At 46.8% G+C, this 19478-nt stretch overlaps 1 protein-coding gene across 1 annotated transcript in view; it reads left to right on the top strand.

The window, feature by feature from the left end:
* The window catches only part of ABCA1 (ATP binding cassette subfamily A member 1), a 128867-nt gene that overhangs the window by 74843 nt on the left and 34546 nt on the right, over positions 1 to 19478 (top strand). The window contains exons 10-23 of the mRNA XM_045563837.1: positions 838 to 977; positions 1323 to 1439; positions 5275 to 5472; positions 6229 to 6434; positions 7029 to 7205; positions 8641 to 8863; positions 10602 to 10823; positions 12254 to 12458; positions 13534 to 13647; positions 15399 to 15570; positions 16553 to 16684; positions 17610 to 17752; positions 17939 to 18076; positions 18933 to 19153. Coding sequence (XP_045419793.1) covers positions 838 to 977; positions 1323 to 1439; positions 5275 to 5472; positions 6229 to 6434; positions 7029 to 7205; positions 8641 to 8863; positions 10602 to 10823; positions 12254 to 12458; positions 13534 to 13647; positions 15399 to 15570; positions 16553 to 16684; positions 17610 to 17752; positions 17939 to 18076; positions 18933 to 19153 — 2408 coding nt within the window. The remainder of the gene's footprint in view (positions 1 to 837; positions 978 to 1322; positions 1440 to 5274; positions 5473 to 6228; positions 6435 to 7028; positions 7206 to 8640; positions 8864 to 10601; positions 10824 to 12253; positions 12459 to 13533; positions 13648 to 15398; positions 15571 to 16552; positions 16685 to 17609; positions 17753 to 17938; positions 18077 to 18932; positions 19154 to 19478) is intronic.

The raw sequence follows: 19478 nt of genomic DNA on the forward strand, positions 1-19478 counted from the left end.
CACAAGAACCTTTCATTCTTCTCTGAAGTAAAGCACTCCAGACATTTTCAAGTTGCTTTACAAGTCTGAAGAGGATGGCGTTGCAGGCAGCTTTATGAAATGCCATCTTCTCCTCTCCCCCAGCTTGCAAGTCGACCCAAGGGAGCCTTCATTGGCACAGCAGATGTAATTGTGAGCAAATCCTCTTTAAAAAAAATTCTATTATCTTTGTAGCACGTAGGGAATACTTGGTATCTAAAAAAGCCTGAAAAGTCCTACATGAAATTCAAAAAAATCAGGGATCTTTCCTTCTAGATAGTCAAATGCATTTGTCTGTTGTAACTTTGGATTTGGGTTTTTATTAAATGTAAATATACTAGTGATGAGATCTATTAATCAAAGAGAAAATGTTGGTTTTTTTACTTGAAAACTGAAGTCTGAATTCAGCCCTCTGGTGTCCCTCAAAAGTCCTGTTTGTTTTCAGTGAAAACAGAGTGGAGAGGCTGGCATGAGAGTATGAATCTGGAATTATGAGGGCATGTGCATAGTAAAAACATTTTTCTACATCAGCTCAGTTGTGAGTAATCCATCATCAGTGTTATTATAAGCCGATTATTTATCAAACATCATTCTGGAGGCTTTCTAGATAACAGCTCAGTTAATCCTCTCCACATCTCTGCCAAAGAGATGTTATGGATTTTACTTTTACAGAGGAGCAAACTGAGACTCAGACAAGTACATGACTATTCAGTGGTATAGCCAGGATTTGAACCCAGGACTGTCTGCTCCAAAGCCCTGGTAAGTTTCCACTAGTATGTGACCATACATGTGAATATTTGTGTGCCATCTCCTTTGTAGCTCCTTACTGCAATGATTTGATGAAGAACTTGGAGTCTAGTCCTCTTTCCCGCATTATCTGGAAAGCTCTCAAGCCTCTACTTCTCGGGAAGATCCTGTATACACCCGACACTCCAGTCACAAGACAGGTTATGGCTGAGGTAAGCTGTCCCAGCCCAAGACGCCCTCCCCAGAGTCTTCTCAGACTTAAAGGCAAATAAGTAAAGGTGGCTTCAGATGAAGTATGCTGAGTATATTCATGGCTCTTCTGGGATTCCCAAAGAGTGAAAACCTCCAGTCTGATCCAGACCAGAGCTAACAGCTGAGGGCCAATGCTCCAGCCCTGGGTATTTGAATCAAAGCTACATGCAGGCATTCCTTAGGGATGGGAACGGGGGACTGGCACAGGGCTGCTGTGATGGGGAATTTTCAGGGTGCAGCTAAATTGTTCATTGTCTCTGCCCTTCTTCCATTTTCTGTGGCCCTGGATCCCCATCTAACTCCAGGTGAATAAGACCTTCCAGGAACTATCTGTCTTCCATGATCTGGAAGGCATGTGGCAAGAACTCAGCCCCAAGATCTGGACCTTCATGGAGAAGAGCCAAGAAATGGATCTTGTCCGGGTGAGTGTCCCTCTGATTACCATGTGCCTTCTTGATACTGGAGGGGTGAGTTTCTGGTCACTTTCCCAGAAGTGACTGAGATGAGAATTCTTTAAGCTTCCCCAGGGCTGCCACCTGTCTGGAAGTACAGGCCATGGTGCATAGATTACACCGTGCACATTAGCATCAATGCCTCTCATGCTCCAGTATCAGTTTTCTATGAAAGTTAGTGAGGGCCGGTGTTTGGAAGTAGAGTTAGGTGATTGCAGGACCCTATTTTCATTCCTGGCTCCAGCCCCTGAGCCAGCCACAGCATCTTTTTTAGCCTCCCTATGTCTCAGTAGGTCTTGGAAGGCGGTATGGGAGCAAAAGTGTGGTCTGACACGTAGACGGGTCTGAGATCCTCATTCCCAAGGCGCTGCCTGAGTGCCGAGCTGGTGTGCTTCCGAGCCACTTGAGAGGGAGAAGTACTCTGGAGACAGCTGGATGCGAATGTGGAGCAGTCTGAGCAAGAACAGAATGTCTCCTCTGCCTGAGCCTGAGTGCGGTTTAATCACATCTTCCCTGCTTCAGGCTGAGTCAGAGAATCATTACTCTAATTCCTATTTCCATGGTAAGAGAGGCCTCTTCCTTTTGTCTCTGCTGCCATGCAGAAGCAAGAGAGAATTTTGCCAGTTTCTCATCTTGAACCTCATTGACCTATGGGTGGCTGGGTTTTAGAGGCCGTACCTACCTGGAGAGAACTCTTCTGAACTTTAGGACTGTCCCCTGACCCCATGGGAGGCAGGTTGCTGAGGAGGAAGAATCCAGTGGTGGAAAAACCAGTTTCCTTTGCTGCACTAGTCCTTTTACATATATGCAGAATCCTCCAACGGGGGCCTTTAAAAACAAGGAACTTTGGTGAGAACTGACTAATAGTGATAGCTCATGCCCTTCAAGTGTGGGTCTCCATTGGGCTCCAGTCTCTCCTCCATCAGGGGTTCATGTGACCTAGCCACAGATAGCACCATAGACCTAAGTGTGGTCTAAGGCCTTTCTTCTTGGTCTTGTCCTTGGAATCTATATTTCTACTAGTTGGACTTTTTCTCTTTGTCTGGGTCTCAGAGTATGATAAGGGGCCCTGGTGAAGGGGCTCAGTGACTTTTGATTTGTGGGCAAATAGATGCTTCCCTACTCTCAAATTGAGAGTTTGCCTTGGATGCTTTGACTACTCATAAGCTTCTAGTTCTTAGGGGATGAGGCCCTTGTAAACATGCTAGTGGCATTCGTTAGGAAGCTAGCTGGGAGAACCCAGGGTGTATGATAGGAAGTGGGGGACCACGAAAGGGTTGTTAGCAAGAGGACATGTAGATGCGTTATTCTGATAGGACAGATGAATTGAAGACGGCAGAGGGATGGCTGAGGGCAGAGACCAGGGAGGAGGCTATCCAAGGCATAATGCAAGAGGTGAGGCCTGGTGCCTGCTTGGTTGTGGGCCGGTGAAGGAGAAGGAGGCACCAGGATGATTCTTGATTTCTAGCTGGGTGGGTGGTGGGGACGTCCAGTGGCCCAGTGGCTATTGGGGTCTGCAGTGCAGGAGGGTGGTCAGGCTGGAGACGCAGACCAGGGAGCTGTCAGCCTGTGGGTGGAAGACAGGGAGCCGCCTCCAACTGCTTTCTTCCATTTCTTGAGGACTGTTTATTTAACTCCATGTGCGTGCCGTGGGCTTCTGAGCCCCTGCAGCCTGGCAGCGGGTACACGAGGCGGTGCCGAGACTTCTGCTTCTGCAGGGGTGGCTCTTACCTTTCTGCCGCCTCTGGCTCTGTCTACACCCATTGCTTCACCCCACTGAGCCAGAGGCACCTCTCTCTGTCGAGGCATGGAGCCCTCTGATACCAGTTTGCTCTCCTTTCTGAGCTCCTCGTGGCATTCCCAAGGTCAATCTTAGGTCTCCTGGTCCTCTCAGGTACCCTAGAGTGGCCACGTGGTCGGTGATCTCACTGGGCACACTGCTCTGGTCTCACTGGCGTTGGCCGTATTGCTCAGAAGCCACACTGGGCAGGGCAGGCCTCACATCTTCCCTCTGCTCTTTTTTTTTTGAGACAGAGTCTCACTCTGTTGCCCGGGCTAGAGTGCCATGGCGTCTGCCTAGCTCACAGCAACCTCAAACTCCTGGGCTCAAGCAATCCTCCTGCCTCAGCCTCCCGAGTAGCTGGGACTACAGGCATGCGCCACCATGCCCGGCTATTTTTTTCTATATATATGTATTTTAGCTGTCCAAATCATTTCTTTCTATTTTTACTAGAGACACGGTCTTGCTCTTGTTCAGGCTGGTTTCGAACTCCTGACCTTGAGCGATCCTCCCGCCTCAGCCTCCCAGAGTGCTAGGATTACAGGCGTGAGCCACTGCACCCGGCCTTCCCTCTGCTCTTAATCTTCTTTGTTCAGTTCAAGTATCTAAATAAAGTGGTTTCAGAATTGCTAACCCTTGCCTCTGTGAACTTTTGTGAAGTATGATTTTTATATCTTTACATTAACAAAAACACAGATACATCTTACTGATGACAGTATAAATTGTTATTCCCTACTAGAAAGCAATTTAGAATGAAAATTTCAAGAATCATAAAAAATGTGCTATCCTGTGTACCTCCATTCTGCACACCCCCAGGGATATATCCCACAGAAATAATTTTAAAGAAGTCACCGTATGAGAGACAATGTTATTGCTGTATTAATGGTTATTGTGAGAAATTAGAAATAGACTAAATGCTCAGTAGTACAGGAATTATTAATGAAATTATAGTATAAATACTCTATAAAGTCATGATGCTCCCATTAAAATAATTAAATGAAACCACAAGGGGGGAAAAGCTTCTAATGTTAGTGAAAATAAGACTGATTTTAAAAAGTAGCGGTTTTCAGACCCTCGGAGACTCCAGTTGGGTAGAGTCAGGGCTTCATCTTCCCTCTTGCAGCTGTGACAGGAGTTGCAGATGCTTCTCCTTTCTGCCGAGTCTGCAGCTGCCGTTTTCCTGGTGGCGCATCTGTGCCGGCCCCTGGGTCTGCCAGTGGAGCACCGAACTGATTCGTCTTTCTCTTTCTCGTTGGCCCACATGAGGAACCAACTGGTGAGGGAACAAGAATCAGAAAATAGGCCATCTTTGCATCATGGCCCATACGTCCTGCAACTGGAAAAGATTGTACTGTACTTGGTTATCCAGTAGCATTATTTTCCTAAACTAAGCAGTAAACGTAGGTTCAGTCTAGAGAGAGGATTTTTATGTGGGATCTTCAGACTGGGACTCTAAAGAGGAAGGCGGTATAATGCAGTGGGAGGTGCACTGGAATCAGGGGGCCTATTCTTCATATCATGGCTTTGCTACTTATTAGCTGTGTGACCTTGTATTAGAGACTTAACTTCTCTGAACTTCAGTTTTCCCATCTGTAAAATGGGAAATATCAAAGGTACCCTCTTCATGGAGTTGTGTGAGGTAAGCCATATAAATCATTCAACATAGTAACTATACAGAGTCATGATTATTCTTGTTACTATACTTAATGCTGTTAAGCGAGCTTTTTGGTGTGGTAGAAAGCACGTGGATTCTGAATTCAGACTGGTCTGACTTTGAGTCCCAGCTCTATAGTTCCACACCTCTTTAGCATTATGACCCAGCCTTGGTTAAAATCACATTCTTTTTTTTTTTATTCCAACCTCAGTCTTCTTACCTGTAAAATGTGGGCACTTATCTGCCTCACAATTCTCTGTGAAGATTAAAAAAAAAAGAGGCAATATGTGTGAAAGGATTTTGTATTTTACATAGTTCTTGCCAAGATGTGGTTGATATTTACTGCTTGTACCTGCTTGTTGGAATGGCAGATGCTGTTGGAGAGCAGAGGCAATGACCACTTTTGGGAACAGCAGTTGGATGGCTTAGATTGGACAGCCCAAGACATTGTGGCATTTTTGGCCAAGTACCCAGAGGATGTACAGTCTGCTAATGGCTCTGTGTACACCTGGAGAGAAGCTTTCAATGAGACCAACCAGGCCATCCAGACCATATCTCGTTTTATGGAGGTGAGGATCTGTTGCATGGGTCATTTAGAAAAGGCTTGTGGCTTCTTTCCCTGAGATGTCGCAGTAAGGTTCAGGCAGGAGGAAAGTTTAGAAATAATGTGTAGTCTCATTCACGGCAGTATCCCTCAAGCTTAACATGGGCTTGGTGTACAAAAGGTGCTAAATAAATATTAGTTGAATGGTTAAATGAGTAAATAAATGTAACTCTAGCTTTATTCTGTATTGACCCAAGAGTGTTTCTATCCATTGTCTTCTAGGTTTTCCTACGTTATGATATCCCAGTGCTTCATTGCACAAAGCATTCTTTTTAAAAGGCATTATTTATGAAGCTTAGAGTTAACATTTAATTCAGGACAGATTAAACTTTTAAAATTTAGTCTTAAAAATTATATCACTTAATAGGGACGAATAAAAGGTTTTTTGGTCTGGTTGGTTGGTTGGTTCATTGCTATGACTCAGAATTGCTGAGAAAACAAAGAGGAAAATAATATATAATCATTGTTTCAACATCTTACCCTCCACAAAAATCAGCACAGGTAACTTATCTCTAAATACTTCCAGCATTTCTCTTAAATTTCAGTTAAAAACCAAAATGATCTATTCTTGATTGAAGATTGGAAAGCTGCTTTAGAGAGGATTAGAGAGTGGGGATAGACAATCCTGCAGTCAGGACTTGCCCCCTAGGGTGGGACCTGTCTCGGTCACTGCTTGTTGTCCTGGCCACCTGCATTCTCACGAAGGCGGTTCTCTCACCAGTGTGTCAACCTGAACAAGCTGGAACCCATAGCCACAGAAGTTCGGCTCATCAACAAGTCCATGGAGCTCCTGGATGAGAGGAAGTTCTGGGCTGGGATCGTGTTCACTGGAATTACCCCAGGCAGCATTGAGCTGCCGCATCATGTGAAGTACAAGATCCGAATGGACATTGACAACGTGGAGAGGACGAATAAAATCAAGGACGGGTAAGCCCAATCTTATCACTCCAGCCCGGTCTTGGGGAAGTCAGGAACAGCTACTATGACTTAGAGGTACTTCATTTTAACTAGTAACTTGGTAAAAATTTCAATAAAAAGTAAATGAGTGGCATGAGTTTGGTGAAATTGACACAGTCATTGCTGGAAGGTATTATTTCAAAGGTCATAAAATATCACTATCTTTTGACTCAGCATTTCCACTCTGGGGAATTAATCCCAAGGAATTAAGTCAACAGAAAAAAGAAAGAGTGAAAAAAAGACTTTAGGTTCTCTGTGCTAGTGTTACTCGTTTTTGTGACAAAGGGCAAACAACCAATGAAAAGGGAATTATTAAGTGAAGTTTGGTATGTCCACTTAATGCAGTGTTAAGTAGCCAATGGAGGGTAAAAAAACAAACCAATAAGTAATATGCTCATTCTGATTATGTTTATTTAAAAATATGTGTACACGTCTAATGAGACCAGAAAGTAAGATACAAAAATAAAAATAGTGGCTAGGTAAGGGTGGTGGGATTGTGGGTGATTGGATTTTTTTATTGTATGGTTCCAAAGGAATGTTTGATCACCGGTGGCTTGGTTTTAGGTACTGGGACCCTGGTCCTCGGGCTGACCCCTTTGAGGATATGCGGTACGTCTGGGGGGGCTTCGCCTACTTGCAGGACGTGGTGGAGCAGGCAATCATCAGGGTGCTGACGGGCACCGAGAAGAAAACCGGCGTCTATGTGCAGCAGATGCCCTACCCCTGCTACGTCGATGACATGTGAGTTATTAGCAAGCCACCCTCTCTCTTTAATCAGTTAACACTGTGCCAGGTGGAGTATGTATGTGCACGCTTGTGTGTGTGAATACTCTGGAAATAAGATGCCGGATGTCGGGGTCAACAGTACACACACTGGTGATCCTTCTCCTTTCTCATCTGTAGTTGGCACCACTTTTATTTTTTACATCCTACCCTTTTGGTCAAAATTTGCCCAATCTGCAATTTAAAAATGTGTCCTGACAAACACATGCAGGCGCATAGACACACATACCCTCAAACATAGAAACAGCAGTCTAGACTTGTCGGAGCAGATTTTGTGTAAATTTGCCCACTTCCTCTCCCTGAACGGTAAGCCACATTTCGAAACAATCCAAATGAAACTGAACAAAGCTTCATTATCTGAGACTTTTTCGATAATCTTTTAGTGCTTAGTCACTAAGCTGCCAAGTTCTCATTGTGGAAACTATGCCTTTGAATATGATAATTTCTTATAAGAGAGAACGGGCAGAGGTGTAGTTATTGCAGACATCTGAAATATGCAGCGTCTCTTCCAAATTCTCGAAATTCTTTTATTGTCTGTTGTTAGTGGTGGTGGTAGGGGTGTGTGTGTGTGTGTGTGTGTGTGTGTGTAGGGATCACGGTATAGAAGGAGCATGGTTTCTCTCCTTGTAGTAGCTCTCTGTTTGGCATTGAACAGCCTATTTCCTTGAATGGCCATCTCTAGCTTTTCCAGGTTATCAGAATTATCCTGTTTTTCACCTTCACAATGATTAGCCAGAATTTTCCAAACCAAGACTTTTCCAAAGACCCTTAACCCAAGGTTTACTCTGGAAAGGATGTCCTAAGATAAGGGGAGCATGGGAGTTCAGAGGCATTAAGAACCTTTGCCTGTTGTCATGTAATAAGTGCATAAGTGGGAAAGCTAAGACTTGAACCTCAAGTTTCAGGGTCCAAAATCTGTGTCCCTTTTACTTTGAAGCTCTGCATTTCCCATTCTAGTTTGGAATCTGAAATATTAGTGACAAGAGCTGCCTGAAGTGTATTTCTGTACCGTGATAAGAGTTAACTTAAGCTAAGCCAGTCAACAGTGAGATGACCTTGGAGATGTTGAGCTTTCATGAGAGAAAGAGTTGGTTTTCTTGTTTTGGTTTTTAGTACTTTAAAATAAGCCACCTTTAACTTAATGACATCTTACAGTTACCTAGTTACTAAAACAAGCCCCCACAGGAAGTTTGCTTGGTGACACTTGTTATTCTAGGTTTTATCACATCACACTGCTCATGAACCATTTGGCAGCCTGTACATTTTAGGGTCCAAGGGCTTGCCTTTCTGTGGCCCAAAGGTGGCTCTGGCATGCAGGCTCAGAGGCCTTGCCCTGTGACCCTGGCTCACATATGTCTTTCATTCTCCCCCTGCCCTTCCTCGGGGCCTCCAGCTTCCTGCGGGTGATGAGCCGGTCAATGCCCCTGTTCATGACGCTGGCCTGGATTTACTCTGTGGCGGTGATCGTCAAGGGCATCGTGTATGAGAAGGAGGCGCGGCTGAAGGAGACCATGCGCATCATGGGCCTGGACAACGGCATCCTCTGGTTTAGCTGGTTCATCAGTAGCCTCATCCCTCTGCTTGTGAGCGCTGGCCTGCTGGTGGTCATCCTGAAGGTGAGGAGGCCTCACTTGCCCTTCCCTTCCAGGGAACCCCTAAACAGCCCCACACAGGCTAAGGGAGCAGCAGAGGAAACGCCAAGACTCTGGGAGGGAAGGGGTCCTCTGTGGCATTTCCTGCAGTGTCCTCAATTTATAGTTGGTTGGGGAAAGTGAGGCCCAGAGAGGGGTGGCGACTTGCCCAGGGTCAGCCCGGCTGCTTAGCAGCTAAGCAGGACTAGAACCCAGGGCTCATGCTTTTCAGGTAAGCACACACTCAGCTGTGCCATGCTGTCTACTTGGCACTGGTCCATGGCAGCATCTGAGAGCTGCTCGTTTTATTAATGTATTGGGTGGCGATGCTTCCTGAGTTCCTAAAAATGGTAATCAGAAGGATGTAGTAATATATCGTCGCAGGTTAGATTGTCTGGGAGCAGAGGCTGAAACAGAGTTTGACCCGTGGGCGTTTGTTAGGAATCAACACCTGTGGAAGGGATGCAGTGGACGCGGGGTTGGCAGAGGGAGGAGTTGAGCTGTGACTCTGCGCCAACCCCATGGGGCACTTGGGAACATACAGCTCGTCAGAGTTGTTCTTGGAACTGAAATGTCCGGCATTTGTGTTCCCCCACGGTCTCCCTCCCCGACAACCCCCTCCCCCAGCCTCCCCAAGTAATCACTGGATGTGGGCTGCCCTGGGAAGGGTGTGGCCCAGGGCCAGGTGGCTCTCTGCAGCTGTGACAGTTCCAGAGGTGCTGACAGCTGGGACACAAGTCTTCCCTTAAAGAGGACTCTGGGCAGTGCAGTTCCGTGTCCGCCCCATGTATTAGTATATTTATATCCCAGTTTTCTTTCTCCACAAGCATTTCGTGTAAGGATGCATCACATAAAAATAAATGTCTTTGAAGAAAAGGGGGAGTGCAAAGAGATAGGAACTAACTAATACTAGCTACCATCTGCGGCAAAGGAGCACTTACTGATTGGAAAGCACTGTTTAAGCACCTACATGGGCCGCCTTATTATATCCTCACTAAACGGCCCATTTCACATGCAAGGAAATGAGGTGAAGGAGGGCCAAGGACTTGCCTGAGGTTACACAGCAGGATGGCAGAGCCAGGATTTGAGTGTGGTTCTTGCTAAAAGCAGACCCCTTCCTCATGCTCGGATATCTAATTGATATCCACGCTCAAGGGGCCGAGCTCTGTGGCAGGGATGTGGTCCCGTGGCTGCGGCATGAGAGCTGCTCTGGGACAACTGCTTGGTGGTGGGTCCTGCAGAAACATCCCCAACGACCAGAGCAGCACTTCCACAAGAGTTTGGAGGATTGTAGGAATGCAGAATCCATGGTTATCAAGGGGTAAATTAAGGTTACCGAGCCATTTTCCTTGGCTTTGGAAAGAAAAGTTGTGTGGGACATTATCTCCCCCAGCTCTTTCTTGGGGCCAACAGTCATAGTCCTTATAAAAGGAGAAACCATTTAATATCACTGATCGGAGAAAAAAGAGCCAAACCGTCCATTGAGATGGACTAGAAAGCCCTGGACTCTGTTCCTAACTTGGCCCTTATTTTTCTGTGTAGTCTTGGGTAAGTTGTTTCTCTTCTCTAGGCCTCAATTTCCTCATCAGAAAAGTGAACAACATTATTCCTCTGCATTTTCTCTAAGATAAGTATAAAAAACCCTGACTCTTCCCCATAGATCGTGCGAGTGAGTGCCTAGGCTTGTGGGGGCAGCACGGTTAATGGGTCTCTTCCTTCCCAGTTAGGAAACCTGCTGCCCTACAGCGACCCCAGCGTGGTGTTTATCTTCCTGTCTGTGTTCGCCGTGGTGACCATCCTGCAGTGCTTCCTGATCAGCACCCTCTTCTCCAGAGCCAACCTGGCGGCAGCCTGTGGCGGCATCATCTACTTCACGCTGTACCTGCCCTATGTCCTGTGCGTGGCGTGGCAGGACTATGTGGGCTTCACACTCAAGATCTTTGCCGTGAGTACCTCTGGGCCTTCTGCAGCAGCTGCAGTCACGGCCACCCCAGCCATGAGACCTCCCCCCTGGAGTCCTTGAATAGAAGCAGCAAGTAGGGAACGGAAGATGAGAGTCTCTTTCCAGTGGGCCTTGAACCTCAGTTCTAGATTCTAAGCTCTGTGGGGAGGCAGGGATGATGTTGTGTTAAATTGTTTACCTTTAGTCTTCTCTGTGGATGCTGGTTGAATTGAATTGAGTGGAATTTTCCAAAGAGTCAGGCTGAATCTTGAACCCGACTGGCATTGGGGAACAGCTTTGGGCAATAGATGCCGTCTCCACCCTTTATCTCCCAGCTCTTTTGGCCATGAAACTCTCCACAAAGTCAAGGCCACAGATAGAGCTGAAAGCCCTCGAGGGTCAGAGATGACTCCTTCTGGACTCATCTTCCTTTTGTCTAGTATGGTGTTTTGCTTGAGTAATGTTTTTTTATTTCTTCTTTTTTTTATTTCAGCATATTATGGGGTTACAAAAGTTTAGGTTATGTATATTGCCCTTGCCCACCCCCCCCCCCCTCGCCGAGTCAGAGCTTCAAGCGTGTCCATTCCCCAGACAGTGCACATCGCACATCTGCCTGACACCCAATTGGTGTTATTCCCAAATGTGCACTTAGGTGATGATCAGGGAAACCAATCTGATGGTGAGTACGTGTGGTGCTTATTTTTCCATTCTTGGGATACTTGAATCCATGGAGAATCAGAGTAATATTTTTTGAACTGAGTAAGACTGAGGAGCACGTGCCTCACCATCCCACAGATCCCTGACTTGGACACTTCCTTCCCTTGTATAGAGTGGGAGAAGCCTTAAGGGGTGTGTGAGCCCCTATAAAAGCCCCCTACCAGCTATCCCCAGGGCCATTTATAAGGAAACCTAACAGTCCCCCATAGGATGCTCCAGGTGTTCATTCTGGGCCCCATAGGCACCAGCAACCTCACGCAGGCCCCTCTGACCTTGAGCCATCCTCAGTTGAGCAGGGAGCCTGAGAAAACCTTGACGAGCATATGTGTGTGTGTGTGTGTGTGTGTGTGTGTGTGTGTGTGTGTGTGTGTGTGTGTGTGTGTGTGTGTGTGTGTATGTGTGTATGTGTGTAGGGCAGGATTGCTGAGCCTTGGGGCATCTTTGGAAGCATAAAATTCTAAAAGTTTTACACTCCATCGTACACGCCTTTCTGAAATGTGTGTGCATAATGAGTGGTTACAAATGGAATCATTTTATATGCTCCAAGGGAGCCCACTCCCCTAAAGGGACTCTGTAGGTGAATACTACCTCCATATCGTATAATTGATCCATTTTGCAAATTCAAATTTCTCCAGGTATAATTTACATTAGAAATGATAAATGAAAAATGAGAGAGACAAGGAAATGGATAAATGATTTTCGCCTCTTTCTTGCAGAGCCTGCTGTCTCCTGTGGCTTTTGGGTTTGGCAGTGAGTACTTTGCCCTTTTCGAGGAGCAGGGCATTGGGGTGCAGTGGGACAACCTGTTTGAGAGCCCTGTGGAGGAAGATGGCTTCAATCTCACCACTTCGGTCTCCATGATGCTGTTTGACAGCTTCCTCTATGGGGTGATGACATGGTACATCGAGGCCGTCTTTCCAGGTACACTGAGCTTCCGCACTGCTTTGGCCACCTGCGAGGGAAATATGATCTCTAGCTGCCGAGCTTTCCTTTCTTTGTGCTGGGATGTCTGCAGGGTGTGGGGCTCCCTGGGAAGCAGCTTGGGCTTTAGATCCATGGCAAATAAACAGTCCAAGGGGAGGCAGTGGATGCAGATGCTGAAAATACAATTGTCACTGTTTGCGTAGCACTCATTTCTTGCAAACTGTGTGCCAGGCACCCTGCAAAGTGTTTTATATACTTTGATTCATTTAATCCTCACAAGGCTACTCTGAGGTAGTTACTGTAATAACCAGGATTTTTCAAATGAGAGAACTGTTACGTGCCTGTGGTCACGTAGCTGGTAAGTGTTGGTGCTTGGAGGTGAATGCAGTTAGGTCACACTAGGTCAGTGAGCCCAGGAACATCTGTCTTTCTGTGTCCCCAGAGGGGATGCCTCTAGGAGAGCTTCTGTTTCTTGAGTGCAGGTTGTTAATAATAAAATATATTAGTTATAAGGCCTGCCTGTGATATAAATAAATTAGTATTCGATACAAATTTATTTTGATACTTTCCTTAATAAATCTTCTTGACCAAGTCCAAGGTGAACCAGCCTTGGGATATACTTTCATATAAGAACAAATTCTGAGAAAGCAAAGTTTAAGTCTATTTGGTTCACCTTCTGATTCTCCTCTAAGGAGGTTTACATGAAATAGTTATTACCCCTACCTGGACTTCACTGAATATGCAGTTTTGCATCATACAGAGTCTGGATTCAAATTCTGAGTCCATAACTTCCTGGCTGAGTGATCTGGGGTGGGCTACTTAACACTCAGTTTCCTCATCTCTGAAATGGGCATGGCACCTGCCTCTTGGGGTTGTTGGGAAGACTTGGAGAGGTGTAGAATGTACGTTGTACGTGGTAGGTTTCAGCCAGTGTTAGCTCCCTCTTTCTCCACCTCCATTTCAACCTGTTCTTCTCCAAAGTGTGTATCAAGGAGGGAACAGATCTGGCTGGCAAGTCTTGGGAATACTGGGATGGTGCGAAGCTTGGCTCATACTTGTGCTTTGCTTTCAGGCCAGTATGGAATTCCCAGGCCCTGGTACTTTCCCTGCACCAAGTCTTACTGGTTTGGTGAGGAAAGTGAGGAGAAGAGCCACCCTGGCTCCAGCCAGAAGGGAGTATCAGAAAGTAAGTGCTGCTGACCTGTCTTCCTTAACCTACTGCTGCTGCCCATGCTGTTGGGGGCAAGTGATGGCTCCTGCCCTTTGTGAGACTCTAAAACCACTCCGGGGCTGAGAAAGCACATGCATTGCCCCTTTCTAGATTCTCCCATGCCATTATGTCCAGTGCTGTTGACTTATTGGGAGTCATTGTCTGGACCCCTGAGGGACATTTCCTTTGTTTTCTTGACTTCTAGAAAAGTGACTTTTGCTCTCTATACCTTTACTTTCCCCCTCCCATGCATACTTTTCATGCTATCCTAACAAGCTAGAAGAAAAAGGTAAAGACAGTGATGATTGTGGAAAGCCTTGCTGCCTCTACACATAAGAGCCTGGGTAGGCTGACACCAAGTGGCTACTACAGAGCTTAGCCTGTGCCTCTTAATGTTCTCACCCTTCATAACCCAGGGCCCTAATCCTCCTTTGGCTCCTGAATGCTGGTAGAGATGCCCATAGTTCAGGAAAGGCTCTTCCTTCTGGAATCTTTGTTCAGGTTCCTTTTGCTCAGTATGGCGTCCTTCCTAAGGATGTAATAGGTCCCTCTTCTGCCGATCTCTTCCCTGATCGCCAGTGGTAAAAGTATGGTGCTCTTTAGCATGGCACACTTGCCGCTGTTCTAGTGGCTTCTCCCGCTGTTCCTGTTCCTCTTCCCCACCTCCTCTCTACACCTAGCTCCTGTTTCAGTCACCTAGAACTGCTCACAGTTGCTGGAACATGTCATATTCTTCTATACCTCTCTGCCTTTGCATGTACTGTTACCTCCCATAGGAGAAGCTTCTGTCTAACTTGCTTGCCTTCAAACTCTTCCTCACTCTTCAAGATCTAGTTCAATGTCCCCTCCCCTGAGCAGCCCTAGATGTTCAGGTAGTCAGTCACTTCCTCTCCTGTACTTCCATGGCATGTAAAACCCTTTCTTTATTTTAAAATAATTATAGACTCACAATAAATTTCAAAAATATTATATGAGGGGGTTTCCTTATAACCCCCAGTGGTAACACCATGTTATAGCAAAATCATGAAGTTGACTTTGGTACAGTTCAGACCTTAAGATTATACCAGTTTTACCTGCATTTATTTATGTGTGTGTATTTAGCTCCATGCAGTTTTATCACATGTAGATTTGTGTAATCACTAGCCCAGTCAAGCTGCACAACTGTCCCGTGACCACAAAGCTCCCTCATGCTACCCCTTACTAGCCACAACTACCTCCCCTCTTCCTTAGTTCCTGACACCTGTCAACCACTGATCTATTCCCCATTTCTACAGTGTTATTATTTCTGGAATGTTATGTAAATGGAACCATACAGTAGGTAAACTTTTTTCCACTTAGCAGAATTCCCTTGAGATCCATCCAAGTTGTGGTGTGTATCACCAGTTCATGCCTCTTCACTGCTGAATAGTATTCCGTGGTATGGATGTGCCACATTTCCGTGGCATTTTTAGATGTGTTTTTAAAACAGCTTTTAGCATCCTATGATTTCTTGTCAAGTCTTTCTCCCTAATGGACTATGAGTGCTCCGTTATCACTGTATTCCCATCACCAATGCCAGAGCCCAAATAGTCCCTGAATAAATATTTATAGCCTCATGCCTGCGTGTGAAACCAGGGTGGCCATGGAGAGAAGGCAGTTCTGAAAGTACAAGCACAGCACCCTGTGCCTCCATGCTCCCCTTGTCAGTACTTCCTGTGGGTTCATTTCTGTCTTCTCTCTTCTCACAGTCTGCATGGAGGAGGAACCCACCCACCTGAAGCTGGGCGTGTCCATTCAGAACCTGGTAAAAGTTTACCGGGATGGCATGAAGGTGGCTGTCGATGGCCTGGCACTGAATTTTTATGAGGGCCAGATCACCTCCTTCCTGGGCCACAACGGAGCGGGGAAGACGACCACTATGTAAGAATGGGGTGTGGCTCTCACAGAATCAGCCGCAGGGAGGTTCTGCAGTGTAGTTAGAAATTCACACCTAAGGAACCTGTGCTGGTCTCTGGAGCAAGGGCTGGAGCATGTGAGGAGTTGATGAGTGTAAAGATATTATCTAATCATGGGAATACTTTCTATGTGCTGGTTTCCTAGACATTATTTCTTCAGCCTAAAACAGACTGGGGCCTTTTGATGACCTTTCCCTTGCAGTTCTAAGAATTCTGCAGTGATCTTACAATCTGAGGCCATGACAGCCCTAAGAAAGGGCTGATTTGGTCAGAACTGTACAGTGAGAATCTGGAAAGATTAGATAGGTTGGAGGGAGTTTCAGAAACACATCTCCACGCAGAAGTGAGAAGCAGGTAGGCAGGCAGCTTGATGGCCTTCCCTGGGACCTCAAGGACCTTAAAAGAGATAGTCAGAAGGGAGTAAGGGCCAATACAACACCAGAGCTAGCCTTAGTGGCTTTCGATGTGGTTCCTCAGCCATTCCAAAGGATCTGTCTTTGGAGGGGGTTCTCTTTTCTTGTTTTTCTTTTATCTTTTTTTTTTTAATGTAAAATCAATGTATTATGAACATGGCAGAAAATTTTTGAAAGACACTCAAATCCTACCACCTAACACAAAAATGATTTTTATCCTTGAATAGTATGTTTTGGTTTGTCCATTTTTCATGAACGTGATGTTAGGCATATAAGATTTATGTTTTAAAGCATACTTTCCATTGCAAATTGGAAACTTTATTTTAAAAATGCTCATACTAAAATTATCATTTCTAGCACATGGGCCCAATCCTAGTTATTTACTAAAACAAAGACTTCTTTGCTTTGTGGGGGTCCATTAGGGTCCATTAGAAAGGAATGGGAGGTGGGTGGGTTGGTGCAGCCTGGAATGGAGCATCTAGAGTTAAGAGTAGGTCAACCCTGACTCCCGTGCTTTTTAATTTTTGTCCTCAGGTCAATTCTGACTGGGTTGTTCCCTCCTACCTCGGGCACTGCCTACATCCTGGGGAAAGACATTCGCTCTGAGATGAGTACCATCCGACAGAACCTGGGGGTCTGTCCCCAGCATAATGTGCTGTTCGACATGTGAGTACCAGCAGCACCTTTCTGGATGCGTGTATTGTGGAGTCGTGGGTGGAGTGGGACTTAAGCATTTTACTTTCTTTGTGGGTGGCAGGCTTGCCTTCCCGGACATATTGAGACCTAGTTGTCCCTCAATTTTAGGAGAAGTGGCAGGTGAATTGTTCGGCAGGAGATATTACATCAGTCCAGCTAGTGGATGGGGGATTGGGAGACAGGGCTCTCCATTGCTGTCATTCTGGAGGGCCTTTCCGCCCATCCTCTGTCCCACCGCCCTCCTCCTTGAGGCCTGGTGTAGACTGCCCAGACCTGCTAGAGTCTCAGAGCCCTGGCGTGATGGCCCTGTGTTTCTTGCTCAAGACATTTGCTCCCACTCAGGTTGTCCCATCAGCATTAGGGCACCCAGGGAGCCCCTGTGCTGGAACAGAGAAAGACCTGAGCTCCGTGACCTTGGGCAAGGCCTTTCCCTTTTATTTATGGACTCCAAGTCTTTTTATCTAAAATGAGCAGCTAGGGCTCTTGTGCTCCCCAGATGCCTCCCTGCTCTCAGAGTCTGAGGTCCTCTAAGGTTCAGGAGGGCTACTCCAGTCTGATGGGGAGCTGACTTCTTGGTTGATAGGGCTGTGGGGAGAGCCCTTTGAGGATCACATCTTGGGGGCCTGAGATTTACAGTTGCACCTGCCTGAGGCGTGGTGGCCAGGCCTGCTCGGAAGTGATCTGTCACGTTTCAGCTTTGATTTTCTGAGCAGCTCGTGTGGTTGCTTACCGTTATTCTACCTTGAATCTTGAAGGTTATTTTCCAGAAATTGATAAAGTTAAAAAAATAAAGGGAAAAGAAAAATGTGCCCATTCTCTTATGTTCTGGATCAGGAGACACTATATCCTGCTGCATCCTGCAGGGCCCAGAGCTGACCTACCCCTCTGTCCCCAGGCTGACTGTTGAAGAGCACATCTGGTTCTATGCCCGCCTAAAGGGACTCTCAGAGAAGCACGTGAAGGCAGAGATGGAGCAGATGGCTCTGGATGTTGGTTTGCCACCCAGCAAGCTGAAAAGCAAAGCAAGCCAGCTGTCAGGTGCGGTCCGTCCCCCCTCCTCTCCTCCTCCAAATACACCTACACAGAGGAAAAACAGCAGCTGCCCTAGGGTCCTAGGCTGGGTGGGTGGGTAGCAGGAGCTTGTCCTTGGCTAAGTCCCCAGGTCCTCTGTCTTCACTCACTGTCTGGGGCTGGTCCTAGAGTCCATCTCTCTGTTTCTTATAGGTGGAATGCAGCGAAAGCTATCTGTGGCCTTGGCCTTCGTGGGCGGATCCAAGGTTGTCATTCTGGATGAGCCCACGGCTGGCGTGGACCCTTACTCCCGCAGGGGAATCTGGGAGCTGCTGCTGAAATACCGACAAGGTAACACCTGGCATGTAGCCTTTATTGTGAGTTGTGGACTGTGGGAGAGAGAGGGGCTCTCGACAAGTATTGCTGTATCCCATGGTAGTTATTGTTAGGGCAACAGGACTGCTTCTCAAGGAGCATGAGAAACTTCTTTCCTTAAAGCTCAGTGCTCTCCCGTGGTATGGAGGTGGGAACCTGGCTTACAAGACACTTTAAGCTCATGCTTCATTACCTAGGGGCCTGCAAAGGAAGAGAAGTGGGGTGAAGGGCACCTCCTCTCTGCCCCACTGCCCCCAGTGCCCCCTCTGGCATAGAACTCACACACTGAGAGTCCTGAGAGCAGAGGCTGTGTCTTTCTTCATCTTTTTGTCCCCAACATGTTGCACTAAATTTGTTTGTTGAAAGAGTGGATGGAGAAATGAATGGAATGGGAGCGGTGCAGGAACACGATTGGCTGTAGGCTTAGGGGTGTGTTGTGGTGCAGTATGAGGAACACAGGCTTTGACGCCAGGTCCGGCTGGCCCTGAGACCTGGGGAAAGCCACTTCGCTTTCTGTTTCTTTGTCCATAATAACAGTGGTGCTTAACTCATAGAGGATTAAGTTAAATGAAAATGCACATAAACCACCCGGCATAATGCCTGGCACATAGCAAGTTCCCAAGTAAACTCTGCTGTTCTGATTTCTCTGAGGATCCAGTAGCTGTCCCCAGAGCTTTGCCATTCTAGGGGTCACGGCCACATAGGGTTAAAGGTCCTTCCAGGTCTCTCTCCCATGCTCATCCCTGCTAATATCTCTGTAGTCCCTGCCACTGTGGTCAGTGAGAAGTGACAGGCCTCACCTGTCCCACATCCTTGTGTTTGTGCCCGGCAGGCCGCACCATCATCCTCTCCACACACCACATGGATGAAGCAGACATCCTGGGGGACAGGATTGCCATCATATCCCATGGGAAGCTGTGCTGTGTGGGCTCCTCGCTGTTTCTGAAGAACCAGCTGGGAACAGGCTACTACCTGACCCTGGTCAAGAAAGATGTGGAATCCTCCCTCAGTTCCTGCAGAAACAGCAGCAGCACAGTGTCGTACCTGAAAAAGGTGAGCTGCAGGCTCGGTGCTGGGCTGGTGCTGGGTCGGGGCAGTCAGGACTTGCTGGCTGTGCATGGCTTGTCCACCTCCAGCCCATTCTGCCACGCGGAGGCCACCGTCTCCCTGCTCCGTGATCCCCTTTGCAATCACATCGTCCCTCACACGTGTACAGCTCAGGAAACGTGTGCTAGTTCTGTAGAATCCCGTTTCCTTTCTCCTATGGGGCACAGAGAGTGATGGAAAAGGTCCTTAGAGGACTTTATTATGTGAAAGAAAAGAGACTTGTCAAAAGGTACGAGCCTCGGCTACAAAATGACCTGGCGTTCCTGGTCAT

This window comes from Lemur catta, chromosome 10, assembly GCF_020740605.2.
Source record: "Lemur catta isolate mLemCat1 chromosome 10, mLemCat1.pri, whole genome shotgun sequence".
NCBI lineage: Eukaryota > Metazoa > Chordata > Mammalia > Primates > Lemuridae > Lemur > Lemur catta.